At 35.3% G+C, this 14,926-nt stretch overlaps 4 protein-coding genes and 1 long non-coding RNA gene across 5 annotated transcripts; 2 read left to right on the top strand and 3 right to left on the bottom strand.

Annotated features, from left to right (window-relative positions):
• Nucleotides 1–1,648: 1,648 nt before the first annotated feature.
• Nucleotides 1,649–2,499, bottom strand: LOC129802046 (zinc metalloproteinase nas-4-like). Its single transcript, XM_055847591.1, has one exon. It carries the CDS (start codon nucleotides 2,497–2,499, stop codon nucleotides 1,714–1,716), a length of 786 nt encoding a protein of 261 aa, XP_055703566.1. The 3' UTR covers nucleotides 1,649–1,713.
• LOC129802043 (chitin synthase chs-2-like) lies at nucleotides 1,649–8,422 on the bottom strand. Its single transcript, XM_055847587.1, has 7 exons — nucleotides 8,151–8,422; nucleotides 7,756–7,991; nucleotides 7,193–7,690; nucleotides 6,813–7,003; nucleotides 6,021–6,659; nucleotides 4,207–5,963; nucleotides 1,649–3,966 (listed from the first exon to the last, which is right to left on the bottom strand). The coding sequence occupies exons 1-7, from the start codon at nucleotides 8,225–8,227 to the stop codon at nucleotides 2,781–2,783; spliced, it is 4,584 nt and encodes a 1,527-aa protein (XP_055703562.1). The 5' UTR covers nucleotides 8,228–8,422; the 3' UTR covers nucleotides 1,649–2,780.
• A 15-nt stretch (nucleotides 8,423–8,437) lies between these two features.
• LOC129802048 (uncharacterized) lies at nucleotides 8,438–9,041 on the top strand. The gene is made up of 2 exons (XR_008751752.1): nucleotides 8,438–8,503; nucleotides 8,573–9,041. It is a non-coding gene; the product is annotated as an uncharacterized LOC129802048 (long non-coding RNA).
• Nucleotides 8,955–14,026, bottom strand: LOC129802044 (aldehyde dehydrogenase, mitochondrial). Its single transcript, XM_055847588.1, has 3 exons — nucleotides 13,750–14,026; nucleotides 12,628–13,207; nucleotides 8,955–9,894 (listed from the first exon to the last, which is right to left on the bottom strand). The coding sequence occupies exons 1-3, from the start codon at nucleotides 13,864–13,866 to the stop codon at nucleotides 9,038–9,040; spliced, it is 1,554 nt and encodes a 517-aa protein (XP_055703563.1). The 5' UTR covers nucleotides 13,867–14,026; the 3' UTR covers nucleotides 8,955–9,037.
• Nucleotides 10,291–12,571, top strand: LOC129802045 (nucleoside hydrolase-like). Its single transcript, XM_055847589.1, has 3 exons — nucleotides 10,291–11,084; nucleotides 11,146–11,646; nucleotides 11,826–12,571. Exons 2-3 carry the CDS (start codon nucleotides 11,210–11,212, stop codon nucleotides 12,388–12,390), a joined length of 1,002 nt encoding a protein of 333 aa, XP_055703564.1. The 5' UTR covers nucleotides 10,291–11,084; nucleotides 11,146–11,209; the 3' UTR covers nucleotides 12,391–12,571.
• Nucleotides 14,027–14,926: the final 900 nt, after the last annotated feature.

Raw genomic sequence — 14,926 nt, forward strand, 5'->3', positions numbered from 1 at the left:
ACGATGACGTGGCAGAAATATTGCCACTAGGGGTCTCCACCAACAAATGTGGAGAGCCGACATTTTTGTGGAGACTTTTTACAATTTCAATTTGAAATTTAAAAAATACCGACGAAACGTGTGAAATTCGGCACAGAGTAGAGGGACTACATAGTTTGATCTCGAGGAAGAGGAGCACAGTACAATTTGGCCAGCGATAACGCGGATTGAGTAGTCCTGTTCTACCTTCCGTCATTGCATCAAAAATCTGCATCTTCTGGAAATCTGAGAGAAGAATATCACCTTCAAAGTGTTCACCCAATTCCTCAATTGGTTGCCCAACAAAGTCATCGTCATTGGTGTTCAAAGGAATGGCCAGTATTGTGGTCAAAAGGTAGCACAGCAAGACAATATTCTTCATTTTTACACTTCACAGATGTCACAGATTCACGATCAACTAAACAATATGCGATCTTGAAGCTGCCTTTATAAATACAATCCACATCTAATCATTAATCACCCACTTTAAATGATTAGAATGGCTGTAAATAAATGCTTCCTGTGCTGACTTATCAGTGACATTGGTTATCGAATTATCCTCTTCAATAATATATTTCTTTTTACTTTATCAAAAAATCAATATGATTTTTAGAGACGGTGAATCCATTTTTTCATACATATAGCATAGGTAGTGTATATCTAAAAATACCTATATTTATTTTTTTGTTTAATAGTAGTAATATTCCATAAAATTCCATTTATGGAGTATATTCCATTTTTTTTCAAGGAGAAAAATCTGGACTAGGTCCACAAAAATTGATTTAAATAGGTTAGAAATATGTTTTATTATTAAATCAGCAAATTATAAAGCGAATTAATTTATAATTAAACTATATATTTATTATATTAAAAGTTAACTAAAAAACGAATTACTTTTCGCATGAAAACACTACAAAACTACTCAAATGTCTCCGATTACAGTTTTCAATTTATAATCGATATTTTTAAATTCAGTATGATATTTAAATGAAGGTTTCTACAAAATATATCAACTTTTTGTGAAATGTTTCATGTGAAATATCAGCTAAAACCAATCTGACTTTTTTTCTTCAATTTTTCGGTGTTTATCCTTACTATAATACTTACATCCAGCCAGAAGACAGAGCTGACGAATATTCGAAACCTGTAGACAATTTTTTTTTAATTTGATATCGTTATATTTTTATTTATATTGTAGAATATTAATGTAAAATTCCTGGTGACAGAACCATATAGTGCTAAAACAAAGAGTGATGGAAGGATATAATATTAAGACGAACCACGCCGTGGTAAGAATCTATTATTAATTCGAATAGTGTGAAATATTATATTGTTTCTGCCAAATAAGAATCTACTTAATTGCCACTAATACTCAAGCAAGAATATTATATTGTCGGCATTATCTCACATACATATTTCGCATTCTGATAAATAAGTTTAATAAACAAAACAGTTAGGCTTTAGGCCTAAATTTAACCTATTCACCTTTTTTTTATTAATCCACGCAAATTTTATTTTACAACTGAAAGTTTTTGCGTTTCGTATCTTCCCCTTGTTTAACTTCTGACCCGAAAAAGACTTGATAGTATTCTTAGTTTACTCACATTAATTTGAAACCATTAAATAGTGCTTTTTACTTTACACATGATTTTATTTTAAGTATTTTAATAAAAAAAATTACAATGTTCAAGTTTATCATTGTCCTTCCGGACAATCATACATTCGGTTGAGACGTTGAATATCCAAAGGACTCATTGCAATTCTTTGTCCGATGACTGCTCCTGATTGAATCGGCACAATTGTAGGTTCTCCATTCATACTAAATGCTGTTGGTCCATAATGCATCACGCTGCCATAGTCATAATCCAAACCATACATTGTAGTTGTTGTTCGATCCCTCAGCACAAAATTGTTCTCAGTACCGGACTGAATGTTCTCCCACTTGATAATTACATAATCATTTCTATTATAAGCTGCTTGGGAATGATGGAAGCCCAATGCATGGATAAATTCATGGACAACTGTGCCAAACCGGAAGCATCCTTGTGTTGGCACGTTATTTTGTAAATTGAGTTGCTGGCGCCCTCCACTACGTCCAACGTTGGAGAAACATCCTGAGCTCGAAGTGGTCACGTATACATAGTCAGTCTCAGTAGTACGCGGAACAAAACTGAGACAAGTGTGTCCTGTGATGTTCATCAGAGCTGAATCAATCCAATCTCTCTGCTCTTGATTTACATGATCGGCATATTCATAATAGAGAATATTATTTGGCCAGCGATAACGCGGATCGAGGCGTCCTGTTCGGCTATCCGTCATTGAATCAAAAATCTGCAATTTTTGTAAATCTGTGAGGACCATGTCTCCTTCAAAATGTTTACCCAACTCTTCAATTGGCTGCCCAGTAAAGCCATCGTTATTAGTGTTTAAGGGAATGGCTAATGTAGTAATAAAGAAACAGCACAGAACAATCCACTTCATTTTTACACCTTGCAGATTTACGATCAACTAAACACCTTTCGTTCTTGAGGCTGCCTTTATAAATCCAATACACATCTAATCGTCTATCAACCACTTTAAATGATTTAGCTGCTTGTAAATATTCTCATCGACTTGCTCATGACAATGCTATAGAACTTATCATTTAAAAAATTTACTTATCATCTAATTGATATCATTTTACAAAAAGGAGGATATATGCCCCAAATAAAATCTTTATATAAAATAATTCACATTATTTAACTCTTTCTTCCTTCAGGTCATCAAGAGAAGTGGACTCTTTGCGTGTCTCTGCGCTGTGTTAGCTCGTAGGATTCTCTTGGATCATCTGTAAAGGATGCGTTATCGTGACCTCCAAGGTTTAAAGTATAGTAGGATCTACTGTTGGTGTCGAATTCAGATCTGGGCTGAGCTGGAAGCAGCTGTGGTCTTGTGGGAACAATACTATCTCTGGGTCCAACTGGTCTAGTCCTCTCCCATTGAACAGGAGGAATTGAGTTGATTCCGGCAGATTGACGCATATTTCTGCTGATGGATTTTCGTTCTTCAATGAGAGTTGTGCGTCTGGTGTTAAGCAAATTTAATGTTTCTCGCCGAACAGTTATTCTGCCAAGATCAAGATCACCTTCGCGTAAGAAACGCCTTCGGAAGTTTCTCTCCAAGTTGCTCCAGTCATGCTTCTGGTTATGTTGATACAAAATTTTCTGGATTGTATCACGACGTCGACCAATAGCTTTTTGCTCTTCTTTCATGTCATCCTCATCCCATTGAGGTTGCGGACGTTGAGCTTTTTTAGCAATATTCACTGCTTGGCTCCTGAGATCCATTGCTGGAGATAATTCGTCGGCCTTTTTAACACAATACCAATTAAGACTTGTGGCAGCCAAAATCTCTGCCAAAGTGCCAAAACGATGAATTAACATAGCTATAAATTGAATTAAGAGTATGACACCGAAGAAGCCGACAAACAGCAAACCAATTGGATCCAATTGAAGATGTTCACGCTTTATGTTAATCTCCGAGTTATCACTATCGTACTCGATAAAATTTTTCACCTCAAACGGCCATCTGATGTGAATATCATCCTTGTTCATTTGCAGCAAGAGAACAGTAAGGACAAAAATAACGTTGATCATGACGAAGGCGAACACTGACATATCACGCAAATCCTTGAGAGCTGTAGCCACTTTATTCTTGTCCTCTTCAGTGAGATCTAGAGGCTTCAAGTAACGATCAATGAGATCATTCCAGAATTTCTCCTCTGCCATTGGTAGTGTATCATTGTCTCCATTCCGTAGATCCTCATCGTATAACCAGTCAGGAAGAGAGCTGACAGGACGTTCGGGTTCGCAGATGACCTCTTCCAGTGTTGGTTCATTTGGTGGTGGAGAAATTGTTTCAATCTCGTCCTTGGTCTCCGTCATTACCGTGACTTCACCTGAAAGTTTTCTGCAATAAACAAAGAGGTAAGTGAGCATTTCTCATTATCTAATAAGACTTTATTTGAGAGTTTTATGTATTCGCTAAATTTTCCTAAATACAATTAAATAAAATTAAATTAACATTAAGATATTTTCGTACGAGGTCAATAATTTCTTGAAATTCTTCCGTAATGATTTAACCTTTTCATATTATTTTGCGTATTTTGCGTAAATTATAAAAAATTGTAATATGCAAAAATGAACTCACGCTTCTAGTTCCCTCATTTTGTTTGTCATTTCGGTGAGTTGTGCAGAAATATGTAAGAGATGAGCATCATTGGCTCCGTTCTTCGGATGTGTGCAACACATACATCTGAAGATGCCACCACAGGAAAAATCGAGAGAGCCTTCTTCTTCCCGATTAACTTGAAGAAAACCTAAAATACGTTGAAAACGCGTCTGACTATTTGGTTGTGTGTTAGCATTCTGAGTAGCTGGTTGAGGATTCTCCCGAGTTCCCCAGGATACGTCATTCATGTTGAAGAGAGAATAAATTATAAGGAGCATGTACATTGAAGGGATAGTGATGTAGTAGACAACACCACAGATGAGAGCCCAGGCTTCTTGGGGATGCATTAAACCCGTTACGATTATCTGACCAGCCACAGCGAGGAAGAATAATGAAGATGGTGAGTTGATTCCATCTTCCTGAGTCTGCATTATTATACCAATAACAACGGCAATCATAACCATCGCATAAACAGCGGTGATGAAGAAGGCTGCTATAAGTTGGTACTTTTGCTTGGCAAAATAGCATAGAAGCATGAAGAAAAGCAGGGGTATAAAATTCCACAAGAATGATGTCCAGATACTGGTGCGAAAAACTGCTACAATAGCTCCAATCATCATAAGGAAAATCGTTCCTGGGCCAAGAATTGTGCCAATCATTAGGACAAATTGGTAGACAATGTAGGGCATTGAAATGCTACTATTTGCTTTTACGATCATCTTGTAGCTGAAAATTAAGTCGAGGATATTGGCCATAGTTGAAGGAACCCATCTCCTTCGTTGATTATAGAATTCATTGAAACCTTCAGGACTGTGTGTATACGCATCAGAGGCAGCAGAGTACTCAACTCTGAATTTCTGTTTCAGAAGCAAGGTGCATAACCAACGATCTTCACCTTGATCGTACTGTACATAATGGAGGGCTTCTTCAGACTTTGTTGTGTATTTTTTCATCACGCTATTTTCCATCAAAGCTCGCCCTCGGAATAATGAGAAACATCCAGGACTACACAAAACACAACCGATCACATGTTCAGTTGCTTTCTGTAGCCAGTGACCAATAGCATATTCAAAGCGCTGATACCACACCATTGGACCACTACCAACAGGATGTATTCTTCCACAAGCTGCTCCAAGATCCGGATCTATTTTCATGCGTGTCAGTAAAAGTTGGACAGCATTTGGTTGAAAATCAATATCCCCATCAAGGGCTAACAGATATGTATTTTGAGCAATAATTTTCTTTCTCTCAGGCGAGACATCCAGCTGCATAATTCTATAACCGAGTAGATAGTACATGTACATTACCTGAGACCAGCGTTTCTTCTTTCTTATCTTATCCTTATGCTTGAGATGAGCCACCATTCTTGTTCTTCCAGGAAGAATCCATATCAGACGGCCTCCGTATGGAGTTACAATTTTAGTTGGAGGGTAGATCTTCATTTTTTGCTTGTAAACCTCTCTGGCAGCTTCTTCTATATTGTTAATAAGGAGCTTTACATAGGAATTTATTGGAGATCCATCGGGATCATCACATTTTTCTTTGTCCATGAAGGCATCATCGAAGAAGATATGAGTTTCCAATTTATAGAATTCATCATCGGGTTCTTCAGTTCTTTGAATATATTTCCACGCTAACTGTCTAGCGCATTGATCTTCATCCAAACGAAGGATTGATTTAAGGAATTCCATCATTTCCTCTTTTGTTTCATGCCACATTGTTGCGCAGACGTACACCTAGAATTATAATTATGATAGAATGAAAGATTCTTTGGGGAATATTAAGTTTCTTACCTGTGGAATTCTATCACTGGGTTTTATCGTTTCGTTGTCCTGCAAATGATTTAATTCCTCAAATCTCCTCCTATATTGATCGTCATCATGGCCAATAATTTCTGCTACTTTCACAATTTCCTCAACAGCGTGCTGTCGCCTGTTTAGTGTCATTGACTGGTCTATAACTAGTCCATTGTACATTGGCATAACAAATAGAGTGTCCGTGGGTGCATTTTTGTTACATCGTGATGACCAAATATGAAGAGTTATCCAAACTTGGGAAAAGAGCCACAGTACCCACATCCACGCATGATATTGTGTAATGTAGAGGAAGAAGTCGTCGGTATCAGGTGTCTTGAAAAATAGGTAATTGGGAAGGATTCCGTTAAAGTAGCAGGGGTCACTAGCTCGAAAACCAGCCACAATGAATAGTATTGTAAGACATGTTGGTACTGTAAGACACAGAGGGAAGGAAAAACTGACACTCTGAATGTGGATTTTGCACGCAAAACGACCGAAGAAGTAGCATAAGTAGCCCATTAAAATCTGCACTACAAAGACCCAGCAAATTGCGAGATGATCGGAAGTCACTAGGAAAGAAGAATTTTCAGTGACTTGAGGCATTTCAGGCAGATTTTCACTAAATTGTGGTTGAGTCTGAAAAAAAAGAATATTTTTTCGTCTCTTGAGTTTATAAATAAATTATTATTTAATTATTTATTTACATAAATGTAAAAAGTAAAATATTGTGAGTTTAAATATACTTTCTTGCAAGAGGAATTTTTGCTTAATTTAAACATCATAACTTACCTCATGTATGATTATCGTATGATTTTTCCAGCCATCGGCAAATTCCGTAAAATACTGGAAAAACCTATATTCGTTACATGCATAAGCCACAATAAAGAATAGGAAAATCTTCAGTGGTACCAGGTACAGATAAGTATAGTATCTACTGCGACCAATATGACTCTTTATGTCAGCTAGCCAGCGAATTGGTTCTAGGAATTGATATTGAGAAAATCCCATACAGATTAAGTTCACTTGAATTCTGCATTGCCCGTAAAAAAAAGTATTATTCTATCATACTTCTTAAATATAACTCAAATTTTTGTTATTTTTTCTATTCAAAATAATAAGAAATGCGATTTTTTAGGGGCAATTATAGATGTAAATAAAATTTTTCTTACGAATAAAACTCTTGATGGACACATAATTCTCCCACCAGCCAACTGATATTAAGATGCAGCTAATGAAAGTCCACACTATCAGGTTCAGGTTACCCATTGTGAATGGCCAGAGAAATATTCCGGTAATCTGTGTTGCAATTGCTAGTATATCAGCCAATATTTTTAGGAAAAATTTTTCTGTGGCAGGAGATCGAGAAAAAAGTCCTAAAATTCCTGGGATGATGCACAAGCAATTGGTTAACATAACGCCTTTCATTGCATCTAACTGAGGGAGAATTTTGAAGGCGAGGATAGCAAAACCTATTACGTGAAGGCATTCAAATATGCAGATTATTAATTGTTGCAACATATTTGGACGTGGAATATTTTTAAAAAGGCATATTCGACATGCTCTGAGAAATGTTACAACTTCTGGAAAGGCAAATGCGAAAACAATAGCCCATATCCATGCTATCTTCTGTACATATGGAATAATTGCTGTATAATTGCCAACATTGTCTGTCGAAAAAAGTTATAATTAAATAATAAAATCCTGAAGAGTTTAAATTCCGGAATATACTCACTATCTGGATTACAGTAAGGAATGCCACTTGGCTTTACATGTGATGTCATGAAGAGAAATGCTAACTTTGATACTGTACTGCCTAATAGAACAATTAGGAATACCAATATGTACACAATCACTTTGATGATTTTGATGAAAAAAAGAAATTTTTTCGTATCAACAGCAGATCCTGTAGTTTGTTTTACAGGTGGATCCTGAAAGGTATCCCATAATTCTGTATCTTGCTGTGGAGCTCTGAAAAAAAAACCACAATGAGCACAATTGTGCTTATGAAGTGAATTTTATCACACATTTCGATTGCTTCCGGTCTATCGAAATATTTTTACTGGGAAAAGATAAGTGTGTGATAGGTATTTCTATTGAATTTTAAAGGAGTAGAATCATCCTGTATACCTTGTGATTTGGGTATTTTCATCTTCAGAGGTGTCTGATGAATCCTCATATCTATCTTCAATTCTAGTGTTTTGCATATTGTTGGTTTTTTTGAAAACTGCACTCAATCATTTAAATAGAAGATCACTTTAAATAATGATGCCGTGGTTTTATAGTTACTATATCTAGAAACACTAAAAATCTAAGATAGCAATATTTTTTATTACAGATAAAAATATTCTCCTGCACAAACCATGAACAACGTGTGCATTGGCCGAGGATCACAAAAGAACTACCTTATCGGAAAATTAATTAAAACTTTCTACACTTCTACAGCTTTGAGTTTTGCTGATGAGAGAAAGAGTGAATGAGAGGTAATATATTTGTTACTCTTTTCTTCTATCATTTAGAAAATAACCATTACCTTTTATCTTACATTTCAGATTGTGGGCGATAAGTAAGAAGTGTGGTAATTAATTTGTTTCTTAATCTTCAATGAACAGAGTACAAAATCGCGCGTCTCTTTCTTTATCAATCATACTTGTGTATCAACATGAAACATTGTGATTTATTTGGCAAACTAGCACCGATACTCATCCTGAGTTTATATGAATTGATCACTTTTTGTCTCTACCAATTGAGGAAATGAAGGTTTTCACATCATAAGCCACCGGATGTTGCTGATGTGGTTGACTCATCGAGAAAACTTCAGAGCCTGATACAAAGTGAGTATTTTTTTCTCTCACATATTTCCTTATCATTCCCAGAAAAATGACGTGAATTCACCAATTGTGATAAGTATGTAATATTAGAACAACTTCATAATTGCGACCTTTAGTATGATTTTTATTATCCGTGAAAAAGGGACATATGGGGGTTAACAGTAAAAAAGATATTATATTTCCACTTTAAGAGTTCTTTTGCTGCACACGGGTGATGACACTCTTGATTTCTGTGTAGTTTCGTAAGGCATACTCTGAATTTTCACGCCCATGTCCAGACATTTTGTAGCCACCGAAAGGTACTTGGGCTCCAAATGCATTGTAGGTGTTGATCCAAACTGTACCAGCGCGTAATCCCTGCACTAAATAGTTGACTTTATCGATATTTTTGCTGAAAATAGCAGCTGCAAGTCCGTAGTCTGAATCATTGGCACGTTTGATTACTTCATCGAGACTCTTAAATCTGGCTAATTGCTGAACTGGCCCGAAAATCTCTTCTCTTGATATTTCCATATCATCTTGTACATCGGCAAATACAGTAGGCTGTACAAAATATCCTGGACCATCAACAGGAGCTCCACCAGCCACTAATTTGGCTCCTTGTTTTTTTCCACTGTCAATCAGCCGGACAATCTTCTTGAATTGTTTCTCATCCACCTGGGGACCTTGCTCTGTATTTAAGTCAAATGGGTTGCCTACTATTCGTTTCTTAGCTCTTTCAGCACTGCGCTCCACAAATTCGTCGTAGATGCTATCCTCTACATATGTTCGACTAGCTGCACAGCAGCATTGTCCCATATTGAAGAAGAGCCCAAAATGAGATGTCTCCACTGCGTAGTCGAGATCAGTGTCAGCTAGAATTATATTAGGACTCTTTCCGCCCAACTCAAGAGTCACACGCTTGAGGTTTACTGCACTTGAACCTTGCTGAATTAAACGACCCACTTTAGTGGAACCCGTAAAGGCCACTTTATCCACATCCGGATGGTGAACAAGAGCATCTCCGGCTTTCCCATAACCAGGAACAATGTTCACAACTCCCTCTGAAATATATATTTTTTTAGTTAAACCAAATAACCTTATATAAAAAAAACAGTTTTAGGTTTAGGGCAGAATTGACAGTAAAATGCTCACAGTATTTCGTTAATTTACGGATTTTCATTGCAATTCTTACGCAAATTCTCGATTACCGTATTACCTTATCTCATACTCGGTGGCGCTAGGTGAAAATAATAATATAAGAAAATTGAAGAAATAAAAAGAAAATTCGATAAAGGGTGAGCAGAAAAACCTGTAGATTAATTTCTCTTACAGTTTTTTTGCTCACCGTTTATCGAATTTTCGTTTTATTTCTTCAATTTTCTTATATTATTTTCACCTAGTGCCACCGAGTATGAGAGAAGGTAATACGGTATTGGAAAATTTGCGTAAGAATTGCAATGAAAATGCGTATATTAACGAAATACGGTGAGGCCACAGCGTGCATTTTATTGTCAATGTGATTCTGCCCTTATTCTTATTTCCTTGATAGGAAAGGGAAAAATACCTTTATGTTACTAAAACTGCATGAGCTATATTTGTTTAAGTTCGACAATTTATAATACTGTAGGAAGAAATTAAAAATTTTCAGGACTTCTCTTTTAATTGATATCGGAAGTATATCAAGTATTAGTAAAGTGGCATATAGCCATTGTGTAGAATAATTAGTAATTTCATCGTAATGGATGATGAATTCTAAGATATTTCTTACAGTGTTCCTTTAAAGCGCGAATGCATATTTGTAGCATTTTATGACTAATTTTATCATATTTTAAATATTTTTAAATTTCTTTAATGAAATATCGGTAAACTATTATAATGTAACAATTATTGCAGTCAATTCCATCTTGTTTTATTGAAGGAGAGACTCATTGTGAGAATCTTACCTACTACAAACTGGTTTAAGCTTATCATTGACCATGAAATCTTGTATTAAAATGTTTTGTGGGTTTACATAGTTTCTCTTATCTTTTTGTGATAATAAAAATAAATATAAATTTAGAATTGCTCACTTGGCTTTAATTTACTCGTCAGTCATTTCTAAATCACGGAAGAAGACTGTTTCAGTAGAACTAGATTCTATATTGGATTGAAAGTATTTTGATAAGTTTTCAATGAGGCACAAGTCTTGTATTTATTTACGGGTAAAAATCGAACATTGAATTGAGGTGACAAATTTATATAAAACGAAACAGTAAGTATCCGCCTTAAATAAGGTTTCCAGATAATGAGCTACACGAGTGTTTTTTCTTTAGTTATCTCTGGTGCCTGAAGACAAGAAGTTTCATTTCAGAGTGAAAGAAAGAAAGAAGTAGAAAAATGTCTCAGTTGATTCCACGCATAATTTTGGACACTGATGGTGGCTATGACGACGCATGGGCACTTTTTCTGCTACTCAAGGCACATTCCTTTAATATAATTGAACTTATAGCTATTATATGTGGATCCGGAAACACACACGTAGATAATTGTGTAATAAACACCTGTAGAATACTCGAGGTGGCTCAGCAAAAAAGTATTCCTGTATATCGTGGAGCAACTGATTCCCTACTAACGCCCGAAAATCGGACAACAGATAATTTCCATGGAAAGGATGGTTTTGGGGATATATTTTCACCGACAGATCTTCCTGATATTGGTCCAGTTAACAATAAAGAACACGGCGTTAATGCAATGGCCAAAATTATACAAGACAATCCTAATGAAATTACACTTTTTACTATCGGAGCTCTCACTAATGTTGCCCTCGCTATACGGTAAGTTTTTTTTTTTCTAATGACCTCTACACACTAGAGACATTTATGTCCATATTGAAGAGTTTCTCCTACACAACTGGAGGGCATTTGCTTCACTATGGACATAAATTGGTCTAGTGTGTAGAGGCCATAAGTGTTTAATGAAAAGTCTTGCTTTTAATCAATAATATTTTTGGTAGAATGTATCCAGAAAGCATGCAGAAACTTCGTAAAGTCATAATGATGGGTGGTAATTTCTTAGGCATTGGAAATGTGACTCCCAGTGCTGAGTTCAACATATTCTTCGATCCTGAAGCAGCTGATATTGTTCTGAGGACTCTCAAATGTTCTATAACTGTCATTCCCTGGGAAACATGCATTCCTCCTCTGAACACACTTAACTGGGAATGGAGACGAAAGGTTTTGGGTTCTAATGCGCACCCCATTTTGGATTTACTTAATCCTGTTGAGGATTCTATATATAAAAACCTCCCATTGAGTGCTAAGTGGGCATGTGCTGATTCTGTGGCTACATCTGTTCTTTTAGCTCCTGAGTATGTCATTAAGGATTCTAAGGAAGTCTATGTGTCTGTGGAATTGACTGGATCTCTAACTAGAGGGCAATTTGTACTTAATCATCGGTGTCAGAAGCCCCGAAATGTGGAAATCATCACAAAAATTGATCCAGAAGTACATAAGAAAGTTTTATATTGGGTTATTGAAAAAAATCATCCAAATACTTCTCTGGAGGACTATCTAAAATAAATATTCTCTAAAGCTTCGCATGTGAAAGAAATTGAACATTTACAATTGTATATTCTAATTCAATGTAAAATTTTAAGGATAATGGGATGATGTGCAATTTGATATGTTTTTTTTATAAATACGGTGGCTATATAATTTTTTTTTAAATAATATATAATCTGCTAGCTTTGCTAAGAATAAACAAGTATTTTGAATTTATTTTTTAACGAAATTAAAGAAATCAAAACTATAAAATACCTGGAAATCCAGCTTCCTTTGTTAGTTGGGCGATATAGAGCGCTGTTAGGGTTGTTTGTTCAGCTGGTTTGAGTACAATTGTGTTCCCAGTAGCAAGAGCAGGTCCGAGCTTCCATGCCATCATTAAAATAGGAAAATTCCAGGGTATGATCTGCCCACAAACGCCTACTGGTTCATGGCGTGTATAAGCAAAGAAGTCCCCATCCATTGGAATTACTTTTCCATGATTTTTGTCTGCCCATCCGGCAAAATAGCGTAAATTCTTTAAAGCTACCGGGATATCAACATTGTATGACATGGCAAAGGGTTTTCCATTGTCAAGTGTTTCAAGGCTGGCAAGGTAATTGCGGTCTCTTTCCATCAAATCTGCCAAGCGATAAATAAGATTTCCCCTTTCTGAAGCATCCATTCTACGCCATGGAGATCCCAATGTAAATGCATTCTTTGCAGCAGCCACTGCCAAGTTGATGTCTTCCTTTTCACTCTCCTGAATATCAGCGATAATTTGTTCATTAGCTGGATTGATGCTCTGGAAAGTTTTGCCGCTTCTACTTTTGTGCCATTCATTATTGTAGAAAATCTAGTAAAAAAAATAGAATTATGTATTATTATATAAAAAGTTAGATTTTTCTTCTTCTGAATAACCTTGACACTTTTCAATAAGAGTATTTCATTCTTAGAAATTTGATAAATGAAAATAACATTTCAAAAAAAATAATCTTCTTTTAAAGGAGCTTAAATATTTTTATTGCTGGAAACGCGCTTCTATATATGAATAATCGAGCTTTTTTTAGAAGTATAATATGCAAGATTAGATAAGCTGGTAAAAATGATGACTGGGAATTTATTTTCAAAGGCTTTTCATATTTTCTCTTTGATAAGTGCTCAATGAGATGTTAAGAACAAATGGTAGCTTTGGTCGTTTCCATTACTAAGCATTGTATAATAATAGAAATATAAAGATTATACGACACTTATAGATGCAGATGACGATATAACTGTTTAACTTTAATCAGTTTAATGAGTTTAATAGACCGATAATAGCCGGTTTTTACATATAGAGAAATGTTAATCTGAGACAAATGCCCTTTCTTGTATAAAAGTGATGTGGGTGATACTCACTCCCGTATAAAGAACTTTTGGGGATGTCTGTGGCTGAGGAGCAGGGGCAGATGCAACTCCACATTTCTGCTGTATCAGTAAGCGGTTTATAGAACGAAAATTCCACTTTCTTAGCATTTTTCTAATTTTCTCGACACAACTCGGAGACGATTTGCGCACAACTGAGTCGTAAGTCCAACCAAAAGCTCTTTGTAGGAAAATTTAGAACTCCGAATTAGGGATATCAGGCTTTAATGAAATTTAAGATTTTTTTAATCAAGCGTTACTATCATAGACTTTAATAGTGTTACTTTTAGATAATTAATTTAATCAAAATGCAATATTATCATTAAAAACAACTTTAATTAAAATTAATTGTTGAAAATTTACCCATTTTCTAGCGCGAGATTGTTACTGTAATTTTTCGTAGAATCTTTGAAAATCTTTATTCAAATATTGCAAAATTTTGGTGCACTTTTCCCTGTACCCTATTTATTTATTTATTTATTACTTACTCCCTCCGTATTAAAAAAAAATTAAAAATATACGACTATAAAAATAAAAAGAAAAATGTTGGCAAAAGTCTATGAACAGGAAACAACATACGCTTGCGAACGGATTGAATGAGATTTTAATTTATTATAAACAGGAAAACCCATTTTTTCTTTTCACATTATGCCCAGCGCACAATAAGTGAGAGTGAATGAAACCTAGATCTATTTATCTCGCTCACTCTCACAGGCAATTTTGAAAACATGTTTACAAACAAAAGTTATTGTGCGCTGGGCATTAATCATTCATCAACAATAATACTTTATTGTGAATTGAAAGTACGAAGTATTCTGTTTTATAGTTCGAAAGGATCGAAAGAGATATCCATTTGCGATCTTCAGTAAAAGTTAACATAATTTTTGGGTGCCAAAAGTTTTACCAAACGTCTTTACCAGGGGTTTGCCAAACGTCATTTTGCGATACTGATAAATTTTTGTCAATTCAATCGTTCTTTATAAAGTTTTCCTGATTCGAGCAAAACAATCATAACGTGATCTCCGAGATTTTCATGATTTATTTTAATTCCGAAAAATGGTATTCAAGCTAAATAAGCTAAGTTATCAGAAATTAATGATTAGATAAGATTTTTACGAGAAACATTTGACGTGCAAGTTAGTTTTTTTTTAATTTTATTGTTAACATGTTT

This window comes from Phlebotomus papatasi, chromosome 2 (assembly GCF_024763615.1).
Source record: "Phlebotomus papatasi isolate M1 chromosome 2, Ppap_2.1, whole genome shotgun sequence".
Taxonomy (NCBI): domain Eukaryota; kingdom Metazoa; phylum Arthropoda; class Insecta; order Diptera; family Psychodidae; genus Phlebotomus; species Phlebotomus papatasi.